At 40.8% G+C, this 14803-nt stretch overlaps 1 protein-coding gene across 8 annotated transcripts in view; it reads right to left on the bottom strand.

Moving 5' to 3' along the window:
- Nucleotides 1-895: 895 nt before the first annotated feature.
- The window catches only part of LOC100652052 (serine/threonine-protein kinase 25), a 114140-nt gene continuing 100232 nt past the window's right edge, over nt 896-14803 (bottom strand). For all 8 annotated transcript variants that reach the window (XM_012315652.3, XM_048411264.1, XM_048411262.1 and 5 more), the window contains 8 exons: nt 8764-8929; nt 8202-8359; nt 7309-7494; nt 6931-7076; nt 6152-6434; nt 5581-5949; nt 5148-5374; nt 896-4630 (listed from right to left, as the gene is read on the bottom strand). In XM_012315652.3, coding sequence (XP_012171042.1) covers nt 4621-4630; nt 5148-5374; nt 5581-5949; nt 6152-6434; nt 6931-7076; nt 7309-7494; nt 8202-8359; nt 8764-8929 — 1545 coding nt within the window. In that variant the 3' untranslated portion in view covers nt 896-4620. The remainder of the gene's footprint in view (nt 4631-5147; nt 5375-5580; nt 5950-6151; nt 6435-6930; nt 7077-7308; nt 7495-8201; nt 8360-8763; nt 8930-14803) is intronic.

Here is a 14803-nt window from a genome sequence, read left to right as displayed (position 1 = left end):
GGAAGGTTCGTGCACTGCGTTTAAAACGAGGCGGTGTGATTTTCTTATTGATATTATTCTGCTTGCACCTTGTTCGTTTATTGATGGAAAAAGAGGAGTTTATTTATTTTTCTATGAACTGTCCATTGCTAATTGAAGTCTTGAATATCGTAGTGTTGTACGTTTTTACTTAAATAAAAAGATATGTTGACTTTTATGCTCCTTTTTTCTTTTCCTTGTTAAGTCACCGAATTCTTTGGACTTGGTTTTTAATACTCGTGGACTACTGTCTGTTTCCTTTTATGGTTTCCTCTTAAGTCTTCGAGTGATTCCTCTTATGTCTTGCGGTTAGTATCTTTCCTGAATATTTCTGTTTGAAAAAATGAATGGCTCGATGCTTTAATTAGTAGCGGCGAGTGGATGACAAGATGAAATTGCTAACGCGCGAAGGATGGCCCAGGATGATCGAATCGTCGAAGGTGACGCAAGATTTTGCCAATTGCAGCGTAGGTGAAACGCGACCGTCAACTGCACGTGGGTTTTCATGTGTATTGTTTTGCAATGTTCCAATTAGCTCGTGGTATTGAATATCCATATAAATCTTCCACGGCGGATCCTATACCTGACTATCACACGTAAGAATGTCGCTTCGATAAAAAACGTTCTATCCAAAATAGTCTTTGAAAGAAAAAAGAGAGGCGTGTGCAGCCTTGTCTCCCCAAGAAATTTACAATTCAGTAGTATACATTACGCATTTATATCTCAAGTCGTTTGAATCAGCAACGAAAATAATATTCTAATTTCCATATTTATAAGGATTATGTATACTGTGGTTATTAAATCTTTTTCTAAATTTTATACATTTGTTGTTTTATCAATGATAAAACGCGCGGTTCAAGAAACGTACAGAGTGTCGTCGATCGTAATTTATTTGATCTTTATTTCGTATTTGTACACGCCCTTAGCATGCCACATATAATCAATATGATACAGTCCAATGCAGCCAAGGTAGAAGTAAAATACAAAAAATATATATATATATTTATATTTATATATTTATATTCTACGTCGATAGGTAATATTATTGTTACCACGATGTTATAACGGTGAATATATTATGAATAATAGCTAAGAATATAATACAAAGAAGAGTGCTGGTTACAGTAGGACACGTAATTCGGATTGAACGTGGTGCAATTTATGATTATTCTTCAGCGCTTCTTTGAAATTGCTAAGAGAAACGGTAGCGATCTCCGTTTCTCGAATTTTTCACTCCCTATTGGCAAAAGGTAAAACGATCTTCAAAAATAAAATTCAAAATCACAGCTCTCTTGCGATGATCTGTCGAAAGATTTACAAGGGAAAAGTAGCTTGAACGTTCGAGAAATGGGAAGAAATAAAACATAAAAAAGAAAAGTAGAAAGGGGAACGTAAAAGCTTCTTATAACGTTACGTATGGCTATGCAAAAATATAAGTAAAACACGATAGAAACCTCGATAGAAACGAGGTTTCGATTTGATGTTTCACGTGGAAATCTGCTTACTTTCAATCCGCTTTCAGCGGAAGTACGAGCGTGCACAAATTTAGAGAGACTCGCGATAAACTTGAATATTTCGATTCTATAACTCTTTAATAATTGGTAGCGTCTCTAAATAATTTATTCGTCAGTTCCGTTTTTCTTAAAAACGCTATTGGTACTTCTACTCGCGCTATCTAATTTATTGCTATCAAGGGAAATGAAAGCCGTCGAACGATAATGAAAGGTTGATACTCGCATAGAACATGAATAATCCGCAGTGAACCACCCCTTCGAGAATTACAATTTATTCTTTTTAACGATTCTTTTAGTCAGATTTGGATGTTAAGATCGACCGCTACGCCTCAGATCCCTGACGTTCTTTAAAACATATACTGCTTACACAGCCATACGTTCGATTCGCGACTAAACAATTTCACGGGCATGCTTGCGAGGAATTAAAGCTATTCAAGATGATTAAACGGTTTACGAGTAATATAACTTTAGATAAAGTTGTTTTTCTTCTCTTCGTAGAATCGGTGTCGTTCGTTGCAAAAAGGATCGGAAGAAGTGATACGGGAAGATAATTCGTTGAAGTCTTTCGAGTTTTCTGAGTTCTTTATTAGAGCGTAGCCGGTAAGCGTTTATGGCAGCTTTATGAGGATGACTGGGGTAGCGACCGTCGTAAAAGTCATCGAAAAGAACCTAACCCAACGGTGAAACAACAATAAGACGAATAAATCCATAATATTAACAATAGAGTGTAGCGATATTAACTAATGTAAATTCAACTGAAGAATAGTAAAGTCCTCCTACGTATTTCTGTATGTGTGTGTGTGTACGCGCGCGTGTGTGTATTTGTATGTGTGTTTGCGTGTCTCCTCTTTCGATCTCGGACCAGAAATAAAGAGCGAAAAACAAAGAAATATTATAGGCGGCAGGAGAACGAGTCGGAAAAGAGAATAAAAGGGGGTGTGGTAGAGCGGAGATCAGAGGTGTTCACGTACTAACAATTATCTCGTTCGTCGTCGTTGACAATATTACAATAATAATTGTAGGAGTTTACGGCTCTTCCATTGATCGCCTCGCTGACTGGAATAAAACGCAACTACGTGATATTGTATTGCGGGCTTACGATAGTTAGGTCTCTCTCAGTCGCCTCTCTTTTTCTGCACGACTCCCTGTTAATTAATACTATGTTCTCGTTATAATTTTTACGCTAGTTTCCACCTTCGCGCAGCGCTAAACATTTTTTCGTATTTTCTTTCCTCTCGTTTTGTCGTAAATCGTCTCTCTCCTTTTACACACTCTTGTATTCCACACATACGCGCGTCCTCTTGCTCTCGCACTCTCTCCCTCTCTCGCACTCTATCACCCTCTTGCGTTTTTACCTCCGTTTCTAATGTCCCACGGTGCAGGATAGCGCGCAAACGTTCCGTAGAAACGATCGTTCGTCGCAAATAGCTACTTCGTTTCGTTTGCGGTTATCCTGCGTTAAAACGACGACTCCCTCGTTCTTGTTAAACCTCTCTGTCTATTCGATCATTACGAGGAATCTGTTCGCGTTTTCTTTCCATCCGCTTTTTTTTCATTTTCTATATAATATACTTTATAAAATACATTAGTTTACAAACAACGTGGATTAAGTGCCGACGTCCCGCGGAAGTTATCACAGCTCAGGCTCGATCGTGGAACGGCTCGACTATAAGAACTCCCTATCCCGGATGAAACTAGTGGAAGAACTTTAGCTCAAGAAAAAGAAAACACATTTTCGCGTGGTTCGCGCACTACCACTCGCATGAACTACTCCCGAACCGGGTGTACGCTTCGGACCTCGATCATAAACGCATGAATTTTCTCGTGACCATTGTTCTCTCACTTTTTCTCATTGTTTCGTTCAATTACGGAAAAATAGTACTAGAAATATCAAGGTAAAACGGGATCGCGTTACGGAGCTGCGCAACCGACTGGCAGAGACGTCGATCGTTAGAACAATAAGACTATCTTATCGTGCTACATACATATTTACAAAGCCTCCGACATAGAGGCACTCTCCCTTCCTTCGATTTTATTTCCATAATCCGGAACGTGCACCAACGCAGCATGCAACGGGAAGGCATTTATTTAAAGGGCAGCACTTTCCCTTTGCTAACTTTCAAATCTTTCTCTACGTTACTGGACTGAATATTCTACGGTTTAAAATAAATATCTTCGAATTTGTTGTCCGCTAAAAGCACGATCTTCGAACGCGAATATTCGCTCGAAAGAAACTGCGATTGGCAACGATTCGGCTATGATGTCATAGTAAAATCGTAATGGTAGTACACGTTCCGGATGTATCTACAATGAGGCAAGATCCCTTCAACGAATACCCTTTCACCATCCATCGGACCACGGTTGTACCCTACGCTATATCATCCGCTCTTTTATGGTTGCGTCGATACCGAACACGAAGAACGTACAAAGAATCCTGAACGGGTGGTTGCACGATTTGCAAAAATATTTCTCAACTATCTCCTACATTTTTCTTGCACTTTTTTTTACTTAATTTTTTCCAAATACTAACTTTTAACGATCGGGGGCAGGGGAGCTAATATCTTTTTAAGATTTAACGGTAACTGTAACCCTCGCGCGAGGACAATTGGATGGTATAATTTTCTTCTTCTCTTTTTTTTTTTTTTACTTTTCTCTAGCTTTTTTTTCTTTTACTGTAGTAGATAAATCTCTAAATCTTCTGCTCTGCTTTGAACGGAAAAAGTCGATATTATCGTTCATAAAATGAGTGAATTTTTGGTGCGGCAAAATGTCGCTATAATATTTTCATCTCTCTATCTAACGAGCACTTCGCGCTGAATTGGACATGGAGACGGGATAATCGGATAAAAGCTACAATTTAACGAGCTTTTGTTGTCGAGTCTAGTCTCTGTAGACCGAAGGAAAAGAAAACGGCCGGGCCGTTGCAGCGACGTTCTTCTTCTACTCTTCTCTCATGCTCGGATCCGGTTAACAACGTACCGGAATCATACGGAATAATAACTCTGTTTAAACGAGAAATAACGAATCGTTACAACGTTAGGATGTTTTCGGACCACAATCTCTTGCGAATCCTCGCCCTCTCGCGTCCCTACGTATCCCTGAAAAAAATTATAACTTCATACTCTGATGAATAGTTGATGATGCAAATGAAACGCTAAATACAATGACGTAGTTGTTAACTTGTTAACCAGCGAAGACGGACTAACTCGAATAATTATTTTTAATTAACAGTTTTGGGGCATACAGTGGCTCGCAAAAATACATGAATTTATACGCTTTATATTTGTACAAAATAATAAATTTCGAAACCAATTTGAAGCTACAAAACATTTAGTGTAAATATACGCTGCTATAATGTTCGATTTATCAGGACTGAAATTGAATTCTAATTGAAATTCGTTTCACTTTATTAATATTTCATTGCATGATCGTAGAAGATCTTAATCGAGGAACGATTCGGTTAACAAGTCAACAAACTGCAATGATAGAAAACAATAAGAGAAACAAATAAACGTATGCAATTCCTTTAATGCGAAAAAAACCTTTGAGAACAGATGAAGCGATTTACGTTGAAGCCTTGTGGCGAATGGGCAAATTGCTAAAGTTTTATGTTACCTTAGAATTACTTTTTCCATCAGCATAAACAGACAACCCTCCGAATGATTGGCAGGAAGTAAAGATTTAAAGAGTTCCCTGATAAGAGCCTCGGTCATTCCTGGCGAAGTGCGTTCCGCTGTCTCAAACGCGCTGCGTAGTTCCTCTATCGCGCCACCGTTCTTGCCAATGCCGCTTCCGCCCTCGCCATTATTGTCTCTTGCCGAATATTGATGTTTCCGTTGAAGCTGCATGTTACAATACAAACAACGTAGATAGAACAAAGAATACATTTCTATATTTCTCTGTACAGTCTTTCACAAGCGAAAAGGTAAGTAAAACTCGAGTCTGTTATATTTAAGAGGCTGCGCTTTCCTTCCACTTTTCTTTAGTTTCAGATATATCTCAAAGAACAACAGGAAACATTCGATGCTTCCTTAGAAGAAACATTTACCTCGGAAAGGAGAGGTAAAACAACACCGGAAAGAGCCGCGCTCCGCGGATGCTTCAGTTCCTGCGAGCTCCTTGGTCTCTGTTTGTCTTCACCGGGCCTATGGTCCACCATAGGTACGACAGGTACATCCGGTTTACTGTTCCTCTTCTCTTTCGCGCTGAATTCCCTTTCCCTGTCTCTGTCCCTATCCCTGTCCCTTTCTCTTTCTCGTCCTTCTCTATCACGTTCCCTATCCCTGCTGTCTCTGCTGTCACGTATCTCCTTCAATTCCCTCAACGAGGAATCCCGATTGAAGTCCCTGTAATCTCGGTCTTCTCGTTTTTCTCGCGTGTCCACGGGCGGCGGTGGCGCAGCCTCGTGCGGTCGGGACTGAAACATATGATTAAATTCCAACGATATTAAAAAACAGTCATCGATCGAGACGACATCGCCTCGCGTCACACGACGAGATATTGCCTGTCCGCCGTAGCTCGTCTACGAGACGCTCTTCCTCTTCGTTCTTTAACTCGTCAGACACTCTTCGCCCGGTTATCGTATTCGATTGCAGTTTCATGAAACAGAGGACACTCACCGGCGTGTGTTTCGCTTGGCCATCGCGTACAGAATCCCTCGACTCGCTTCTGTAATGATTCAACGTGGAATCTTTTGGTGGAGATCTCGAGGCACCGTTCGCGTGTGGCTTCGTTTGCTGATTGTGATTCGTGGATCTGTGATTCGGCGTGTGTGTGATGGTCAACGAGGTTGGCTGTTCGTCGAGCGGTAGCATAGGCACCACGGATCCTTTCACCCCGTGAGGGCCTTTCACGGTCATTATCCATGGCTCGTCCATGTCACTATCCTGTTTCGACTCCTCCCTGAAATCGATAAAATCGCTGTATTTCCGACTCATGCTTCAGAAGTTGATCGACATATGGAACGAACATACGGACTGCAGTTGTTCGTGCAAATTCAAATTTTCATGAACACAACCTAAGAAATTGGATAATCATCCTTCGTCCATCAGTCAAAATAACTGGTTACAATCGTTTCTTATAAGAATTTTCGTTTTAAATTTCATCGCGTGTTTCTTTCAACACGTTGCACGCAGAAATATAATTTTGTTGCTTGAAATACAATTTCTCTCGGCCGCATATCAAACCAGTCAGTTTCATGAAATAGCTACATCTCAATTATAGAGTATTAAATACTACAACGAATGCTTTTTCATTTGTGCGTATGTGTGCGTGTGAATATTTTGCATATTACAATACGAGGTCTGCAGATTTTTCTACATTTAAATTTCCAACAAATGCATAAACATCCACGGTGTATCCAATGAGTCATAACTGTCGGACGAAAATGGAAACTTACGAGTCCGAATTTTCGCTCTCCGTTTCGGATTCCTCGCTACGCTGTGACTTCCACTTTTTGTATCTGTCTATGAGGTCGATCAGGTACGAGTTTTTCTTCGCCTTCCTGATGAACTGGAACTTCAGTAGTTCTTTCGCCGTTGGCCTCTGAATCGCGAGAATAGAGAGAGTAATTATACGGAACAGAGTATGACGAGAATAAGTCTGATTACTAACGGCTGAATCTACTTAAAGGCATAAGCGCCAGTACGACAGTTCTAGTTCTAACGAACATTCTCTACGAAGTACGTGCTCGTACAGCGAAAATTAGTACAGCGATACGTGCGCGTAGCTTCTGTTGGACGAAGACATCGTCGGTTGCATGTGAAAATCAACTCACGTTTTCAGGGTCCTTGTTGAGACAGGCCTCGACGAATTCCTTGAATTGCTTCGTATAATTTCCGGTTAATTGGGGCGGATTGTTCTTCGGTATGAGAAATAGGACCCTCATAGGATGCAGCTCGCTGTTTGGAGGTTCTCCTTTGGCCAATTCGATCGCGGTGATGCCCAGCGACCAAATGTCAGCCTGTGGAATAAGCGTTCTTCGTTTTACGACTAGTCAGGTGTTAATCACGCGATAATGACAACGTGACCGCTCTTTGCATCTTCCAGAAATTGTTCACGAGCACTGTCCAGGCATGGATAACGGGATTCTATGGTCTTTTTTCAAAGAATAACCTGCATTCGCGTTAATTTAATAACCGAGGAGCTTTCTCAGATAAAAGGAATATCGAATTAAATAAATTGTTGCGTTTTAATACCTAAATCATATTTAAGTTACATTTAAATCGATAATTGTAACGATCGTGATAATCTTTGTTGTTTTCGTGCCAATTAAGTAAAGAGAAATTTCCATGTACGTATTTAATTTTTAATAATTTGGAACCTCTTTTAAAAAGCTCCTAATTGATTCTTTTTTTTTATTTTACTATTGAAACTAATGTTATAAGAATTGCTGGGTCTTCGGTATATGATTTTTCTTGTACACAGAGCGTGCGCGGATAGAAAGGAGGTAGATTAAAGTCTGCAAGAGAGGCTGCGAAGAGGTAAACAAGGTAACCACGTTGAACCCAGGGATGGAAAGTCAGAGGCAGGTAATAAAATTAAATCTCCTGGGATACGTGACCGGACTGTAGCCTGCGAGCAATGGCCTCGAGTAGGAGAAACAGCGAAGATGAAAAATATCCAGAATTCCCGGGAATATTATCGTTCTGCGTGGTTTTGCATGATTACCTTCGAATCGTACGAAGCCTGCTTGATGACTTCCGGTGCCATCCAGAATGGCGTTCCGACGAAAGTGTTACGTTTGCTGGTCGTATTGGTCAACTGACCAGCCACACCAAAGTCGGCCAGCTTCACGTCGCCCATTTCGCTCAACAAAACGTTTGCAGCTGAAAGACAAACAATAATTATAGTCAGAAACAGAAATAAATATATTTTACGTTCTCCTAGGCTTTCGAAAAATATTGAAAAATTCTTAGAAACGAGTCTCTACGATCGGTTTGAAAGATGTTTAAAAATAAATGCAATTTTGCTTCGGAGAGGGAGCACAGATTTAAAGACGCGCGAAAATCACGCGGAAATTCTAGAAAAATTCATTGAACTCGTTGCTTTCAAGTACGTGGTTTGAAGTTACAGAATTCGAATTTTTTATTTGCAATTATCCTGCGACAATCAAAATTATTATCCTGTTGGAGCGAGGAAAGATACCACTGTGCTATTTCAAGCTAAACGCTTAAACCCATTAATTCCCTTCTTCGTCTAGTTGTTTTCTCTATTTGGTAAGTAAATGCACCTTTAATATCGCGATGAAGCTTTCGTTCGCTGTGAAGATAGTCCAGCCCTTTGAGCACTTCACGCAATATCACCGCGATATGCATTTCCTCGAAGTTACCGGCCTTCATCAAGTCCAGGGCCGAGCCGCCACCCAAGTACTCCATAATAATCCATAGTTTCGTTCCCTGCAAACAGAGAAAGATCCACTTTGTACCAAACGTCCATGGCTCTTTGTGTCTGGGAACTTTGTCAGTCAGTCTTAACCGCGAGGTTGTTAGCCAATCTTTCCTCTCAATGCGCTAACGCAAGACGAGGCAGATTACAAGACGATTGACTCACGAAAGTATTTCGACAGTTATCGTAGGAAACTTCAATGTTCATAATTTACAAGTCACGCGAAACACTTTGCATTAGCATCGCAACGAGACGCGACTGTCGCGATCATATTGGGTTGGCAACTAAATGATCGCGGATTTTGTCATTAAGTGGTATTGGAAAAATCCGCGATCACTTAGTTGCCAAGCCAATATTTGTCAATTTGAAAGCAGAATCAGGCAATGTATAGAAGAATTACGAGACATTTATTGCAAAATTATATGCATAGTAAAAGAATCGTTTAAATTTTCCATAAATGTACAAAACTCCGTAGTCTATCAACAACTAAAATTATTCGTTCTTCGAAAACTAATCGCGCTAAGATGGCAAAAATTTAGGAGTCGTGCACGCTATTTGCAAACGATGTATCATCATTAGTAACGTTAATTTTTGTTGCTGTAACGTGTCGTGCCGGTGAATACCGCGCCTTCATCGATAATTATACCCGACATCGATATCCAATCCACTGTGCTCCTAGGCTTGTGCACCGGTGTAAGGATGATTCATCGGTTACCCGATAATCGCATCTTCGTAATCGACAGATTAATCACTGGCTTGCACAAGGATGTTCAAGATTCGCGCTCTTTGGTCACCGGCTTGTGAAGGAATCATTAAGCAAGCGGGGATCGAGATACCGAGGACAGGATGATGACTCGGTTATATAGCCGTGCTCCATCATTTCCGAGCGATGGAAAAATGATAGTCAAGGTAACCACGTGGAGGAGACAAATAAACGGTTCGGTAGATTCATCGATGATGGATCAATGTAATCTTTCACAGCTGGACTGGTTAAACCCTGATATAGACTGTCGTTTAAGTATCGAGCGAAAAACCCTGTTGTTTAGCCCGAATATACTGGTAAAAGATTGCTATATCCGTGCATTAGGATACCTAATGGTGTTATTTGACCAGAAGATTCGTCTAAACGATCCATAAATTGTGCACTTTATTTCATAATTATCGTCGGCCAATTTTTAATTAACTAAAGTTTATTGTTCGTTGGTTTCATAAAAAAGTAATATTTATTTGCTTGTAGCTATTTCTTATAATAGTTTGCGTGTTATCTATATTATAAATATACGGAAAAACGTGGTATGAATATTGAAATTGACACAGGCAATCGATATAATCTGAGAAAATATTTTATGTTTATAACCCATAATTGATAACGATTTATATTACGGTATTGACAACGCAGGCCATATATATAAAATAACAAATAACACTTACGAACGAGAATACATTACAATAACATGAAAAAGATTTGCAAACGGAAATTCATTAAAAGCCTAGCCAAAGGAGAAGCATAGAGCTGATAAATCAACCGGTGAAAAAGAAGCGCGAAGCGCTAACGTCTCGCTAGAGTACTTCTGAAGATTTCTCGATCGTGTTCTGGTCGTCACGAACTGCGACGAGGTTGATGGCAACCGACACTTTATGGGGTATAATTTTCACGTAGTAAGCACGGAGTGTCCAGTTCGACCAGAGGCTCTACATTCATGGGACGGGGTGAGCCCATAAAATGGCACCATTTATCATCGTCCTACGGTCAAGAGGCGCAACGCGGCCACGGTTGCGTTTATATTCTCATGTAAATCCGCGTCAACGTAGGTGGCCAAGGTTCGCGAGGGTTCGTTCAACCTGGTTTTCAACCAGGCCACATCTTCAGACGTAAAACGAGGGGTTGCTAAATCATTCCCCTATCCAGCAGACACTTCTTCCTCTCGTACGTATTCGCCTGCAGAAGCGAAAAGGGGGTTGGTGGCGTGGTAAATGCAAGGTACGAAGGAAGCTGTTACCAAGCTTTTCTTCGATTTATTTCACTTTGCCAGCCGGTTTGTACTCTTGTTCTTTTTACGCCTAAGAATTTCGCCAGAACGTCACGCGTGCCTCCTCGTAAAGGGTTAGGAAGAAACGTTGCTTTACAATTTCCCTTTCTCTTCTTCTTACGATTGTCTACGAGGCAGAATATGCCGCTTTCACTTCGTGTTTGCGAGTGTCATCAAGGTGGATTTAATTAAGGATCATAAAGTGGAGATTAATTACGGTCCCGATAAAAGCGTGAAGCACCGACCAGATAAAATGGCACGGTTCGAAGGAGTACTAGGTCTTCTCGTTCGAGAAAGTGGCGACGATCCGTCGGAGATTCGAATCGCGTTCTTGTCCTTTTACGCGTGTGCGTCGCGTCAAGATTAGGAAGAAACGTTGCTTTTCGATCTTCTCTTCTTCTTGTTATTCTCTTGTTATTTGTTATTCTCTACAAAGATGATGTTTTTACTTTCGCCTGGTGTTTAGCGAACGAGTCGGCAAGTTGGTTTTAATTAAGGAACGCAGAGTCGAGATTAAACACGGTCCTAATAAAAGCGTCAACTACTTTCCAAGTGAAACAGCACGGTTTTAAGGGGCAGCACGTAAGTTGGCTCGTTCGGCGAACTTGCGATCATCCGTCAGCGTTTTCAGTTTGTTTCAGACGGACTCGCAGAGGGAACGATGAAAGCTGCCACCCAATAAACCGGCAATGGGCGATTAAAATAAAATAGAACGTTAATGCTATAGTTGCCCGTGGCGTTTTCCGTTCGTCGTTTTCACTTGACGCGGTTATTCTCGCGATTCTTTTGCCTCGCGGATAGAGATACTCGTTGAACGAGGGAAACGAAAGAAGAAGGAAACACTGCTTTTCAGTTTAATGAATGTCGCCTGGCGTTAAAAACAGCCGCGTCACGAGTGTATGTCACGTCTGGAACGCCGCGTTCAGACGCTCTCGAGAAACGCTGTTGGCGCTCGCGAGCAAAAACAAAAAAGAAAAGAAAAGTGTCACCTGATAAACGAACGAATTTGTCAAGTTTAATCCATCGTGATAGTCCTCCGTCGAATCTGCGCGACGATTAAAATGTGTCTGTGGAAAGCCATGTTTTCAGCGGCTGCTACAGGGATTTGATTTCGTTTTGATCAGACTAGGTTATCGAAAAATTATTAAATATATATATATAGACAATAAATGAAATAAAGTATCGTTAGAAGTTGAAAGTTACTTCTCTCTTCAAATCTACGCTGCAAGTATCTTACAATTTCTGACGTGCGGTGACGAGGAATTAACGCGAACGTGTTACGAGTCAACTGGTATGCAAATTCTTGTCGCGAGAGAACGATCGGACTGCTTTTGAATCGTGTAGAGCAGGCACGCTCGAACAGCAGCTGTCGGAGGGTGTACAAGCTGAAACAGACGCAACAAAAAGCAAATATTGCGCGATTTCCAGTCTGTCGCATCGGTGAATGGGAAGTACGAGTGAGAGCAGCCCGCTTGCAAAAGCGGAGTGTCGCTATGAAGAAGCAAAAGAACACCGGACGAACGTGTGATTAATGGCCGATTTTGCTTCTCTCTATCGCGCGTGTCCTTTTGTTCCTGCGTTTTACAAAAAGGGCAGGCGTGCCGGTGGCAGTGATGAACGATGCGACGGGATTAATCTTCGCGTGCACGATATTCCAGACCAATGTGCTTTCCTTCATTGGCTTATTTCGCTGGTCCCACAGGAAGATATAAATAATCGCCGATACTCCAGATGGTCTTTGAATTTTTTCACGCCCTTTTTCACATATCCGCGAAAACGTTTCTTTCCTTCGCGGCTTGCACGGTCGAAGTAAATTATCAGCTGGCGATATCGTAAATAGATCGAACGTTTATGTACATTTATATTTTTATGTACATAGTCGGTCAGTCAGAGCAGTGGGATCTATGCAGAGATTTCTTTTAATCGTTAATTATGAAAGCAACATACAATTAAAATAAGATTATATAACGCTGACGATCTGTCACACTTTTTTTTCAAACAAAAATTCAAAGGCAAGCTTATTACGCAACCTAGTATTAACGTAATTTTTGTAAATCACAAGTTACACGTTACTCACGCTGATTAATTCTGTTGCGTAACAGTAACAAGTTTGACAATGAAACGAGCTAATTTCTACAATTTAATTTCACACGTATAAGCCATCCGATCGTGCTATTCCATGTAAGGCAGTAAATCTTTTGCGTCGCTCTCTTAATTCATTTACATTTTCCATAAAGTAAGGTTTCCATTTCTTACGATGTTAATTGCTCTGTTCCTCTTCTGTACATATTCCTGTCATTTTTCTGTCTGGCCTTGAGCTATTTTTTTTTACTCCACCTTTGACGTCCTTGCGCTGGTATTATCACTGGAATTCCTTTTTTTTTTTGTGGTATTCTCGCGTTATATTTTACCAGAGGACTTCTTTTCCTCTTGCAAAATTGGATCTATATTGTTCCTCCAAAAATCTCCATGGCAGCGAGATTGGTCTCTGAACGTGGAAATTTCTCAAAGCCAGAATTTCATCACGGTGGAATTCTAGGTGGAAATGCTGTTGAATAAAAGTCGCTGGCTGACATTTCTTATCATTGACCTGGAAGAATATTGCTCGTGGAAGCAATTGGGGCTGACAGGACACTCGCAAAAATATCGCTTAGTCGTAAATGGTGTCGCTGCGTGATGCTGCAACGTACAGTGATTTGCCATGGAATTAGTTTCATGTAGAAAAGTTCCACTCCTTTTTAACCGCTACGCTATATCGTAAATAACAAACTGTTTCTTAGCTGTCCTCGTATCTTTTAATTTTACTAACAAACTGAACGACACTACGAGTCTTCCTGATGATTGCAAAATCCTGACACCATTTGGGTGCTCCTGATTCGATGACCACGAGTTATCGTATAGAATCTTGCTGTATTCTGAAAACCGACGTGGCAAGGTACAATGTACAATTTTTGTATAAGAAGTACAAGCAGAAGAGCGGAGGAAGAAAAGAGAAAATTAACTGCAAACTCGATAACGATCGATAACAGCCGGCACTTGACCGAGAGTGAAAACGAACAGTTTCAATGGGCCGAACAGCGGACAATTAGCGATAATTGCTAGGAAAAAAGGGGGCGGGCGTGAGCCATAGCTAAATAGAAATTCGTGGTTGTTTAGAGTAGGCGCGGTGATGCTTGGCTTATTTTTGGATCGTCGTCAAATCAGGCAAATCGGAGCCATTAGAAAATTGGTCGACTAATAATAGAGGTTTGGTAGCGAGCAACAGCAGCGTGTTACATAAAGTCATCTACCTGAATGCGAGCAAGCCTTTTTCCGGAACTCCACTCTCGTCCATAATTGAGGTTCTCAGAAGTCAAATTGATCAACACCGTGTTTTGAAGTAATAAGTAGGCATACGTCGAGTATCAGTCGGTGGTATCGTATTTAAAACATATCATGTGCTTGAGATGGTTATTTACGTCGCTAATTTTCTTGCTAGATACGTGTTTACATAACTCGTAACTCCTGTACGTATTACTAGACTGTTTCGAGTTTCGAGTTTGATGTATATTGATTGTAATAGTTGTGCCTCGTTGCAGTTCTAATGAAACTTCTAAGTGTTTTATGTAAACGTAAATATGAAGATTATAGCGTCCGATGATACGTGCGTAGACGTGCTACAGTGAGCGTGTATTTAATTAATTAAAACGTATCGGTTAAATACGTATCTGACGTATATAGCAAATCCCACTTTTAAAAGGAAGCAACTGACCGTTATCCTTATCGATTATCCGCTTAACCCACATACGCCATCCTCTGCATAAAATTCTGCTTAAAACGGAAAACGGAGCGAACAGAGGAGGACAGAAGCGAAAC

The sequence above is a fragment of the Bombus terrestris genome, chromosome 13 (assembly GCF_910591885.1).
Source record: "Bombus terrestris chromosome 13, iyBomTerr1.2, whole genome shotgun sequence".
Lineage (NCBI taxonomy): Eukaryota > Metazoa > Arthropoda > Insecta > Hymenoptera > Apidae > Bombus > Bombus terrestris.
The sequence above is the reverse complement of the archived record's forward strand: the minus strand, read 5'-3'. Positions and strand labels throughout refer to the sequence as shown.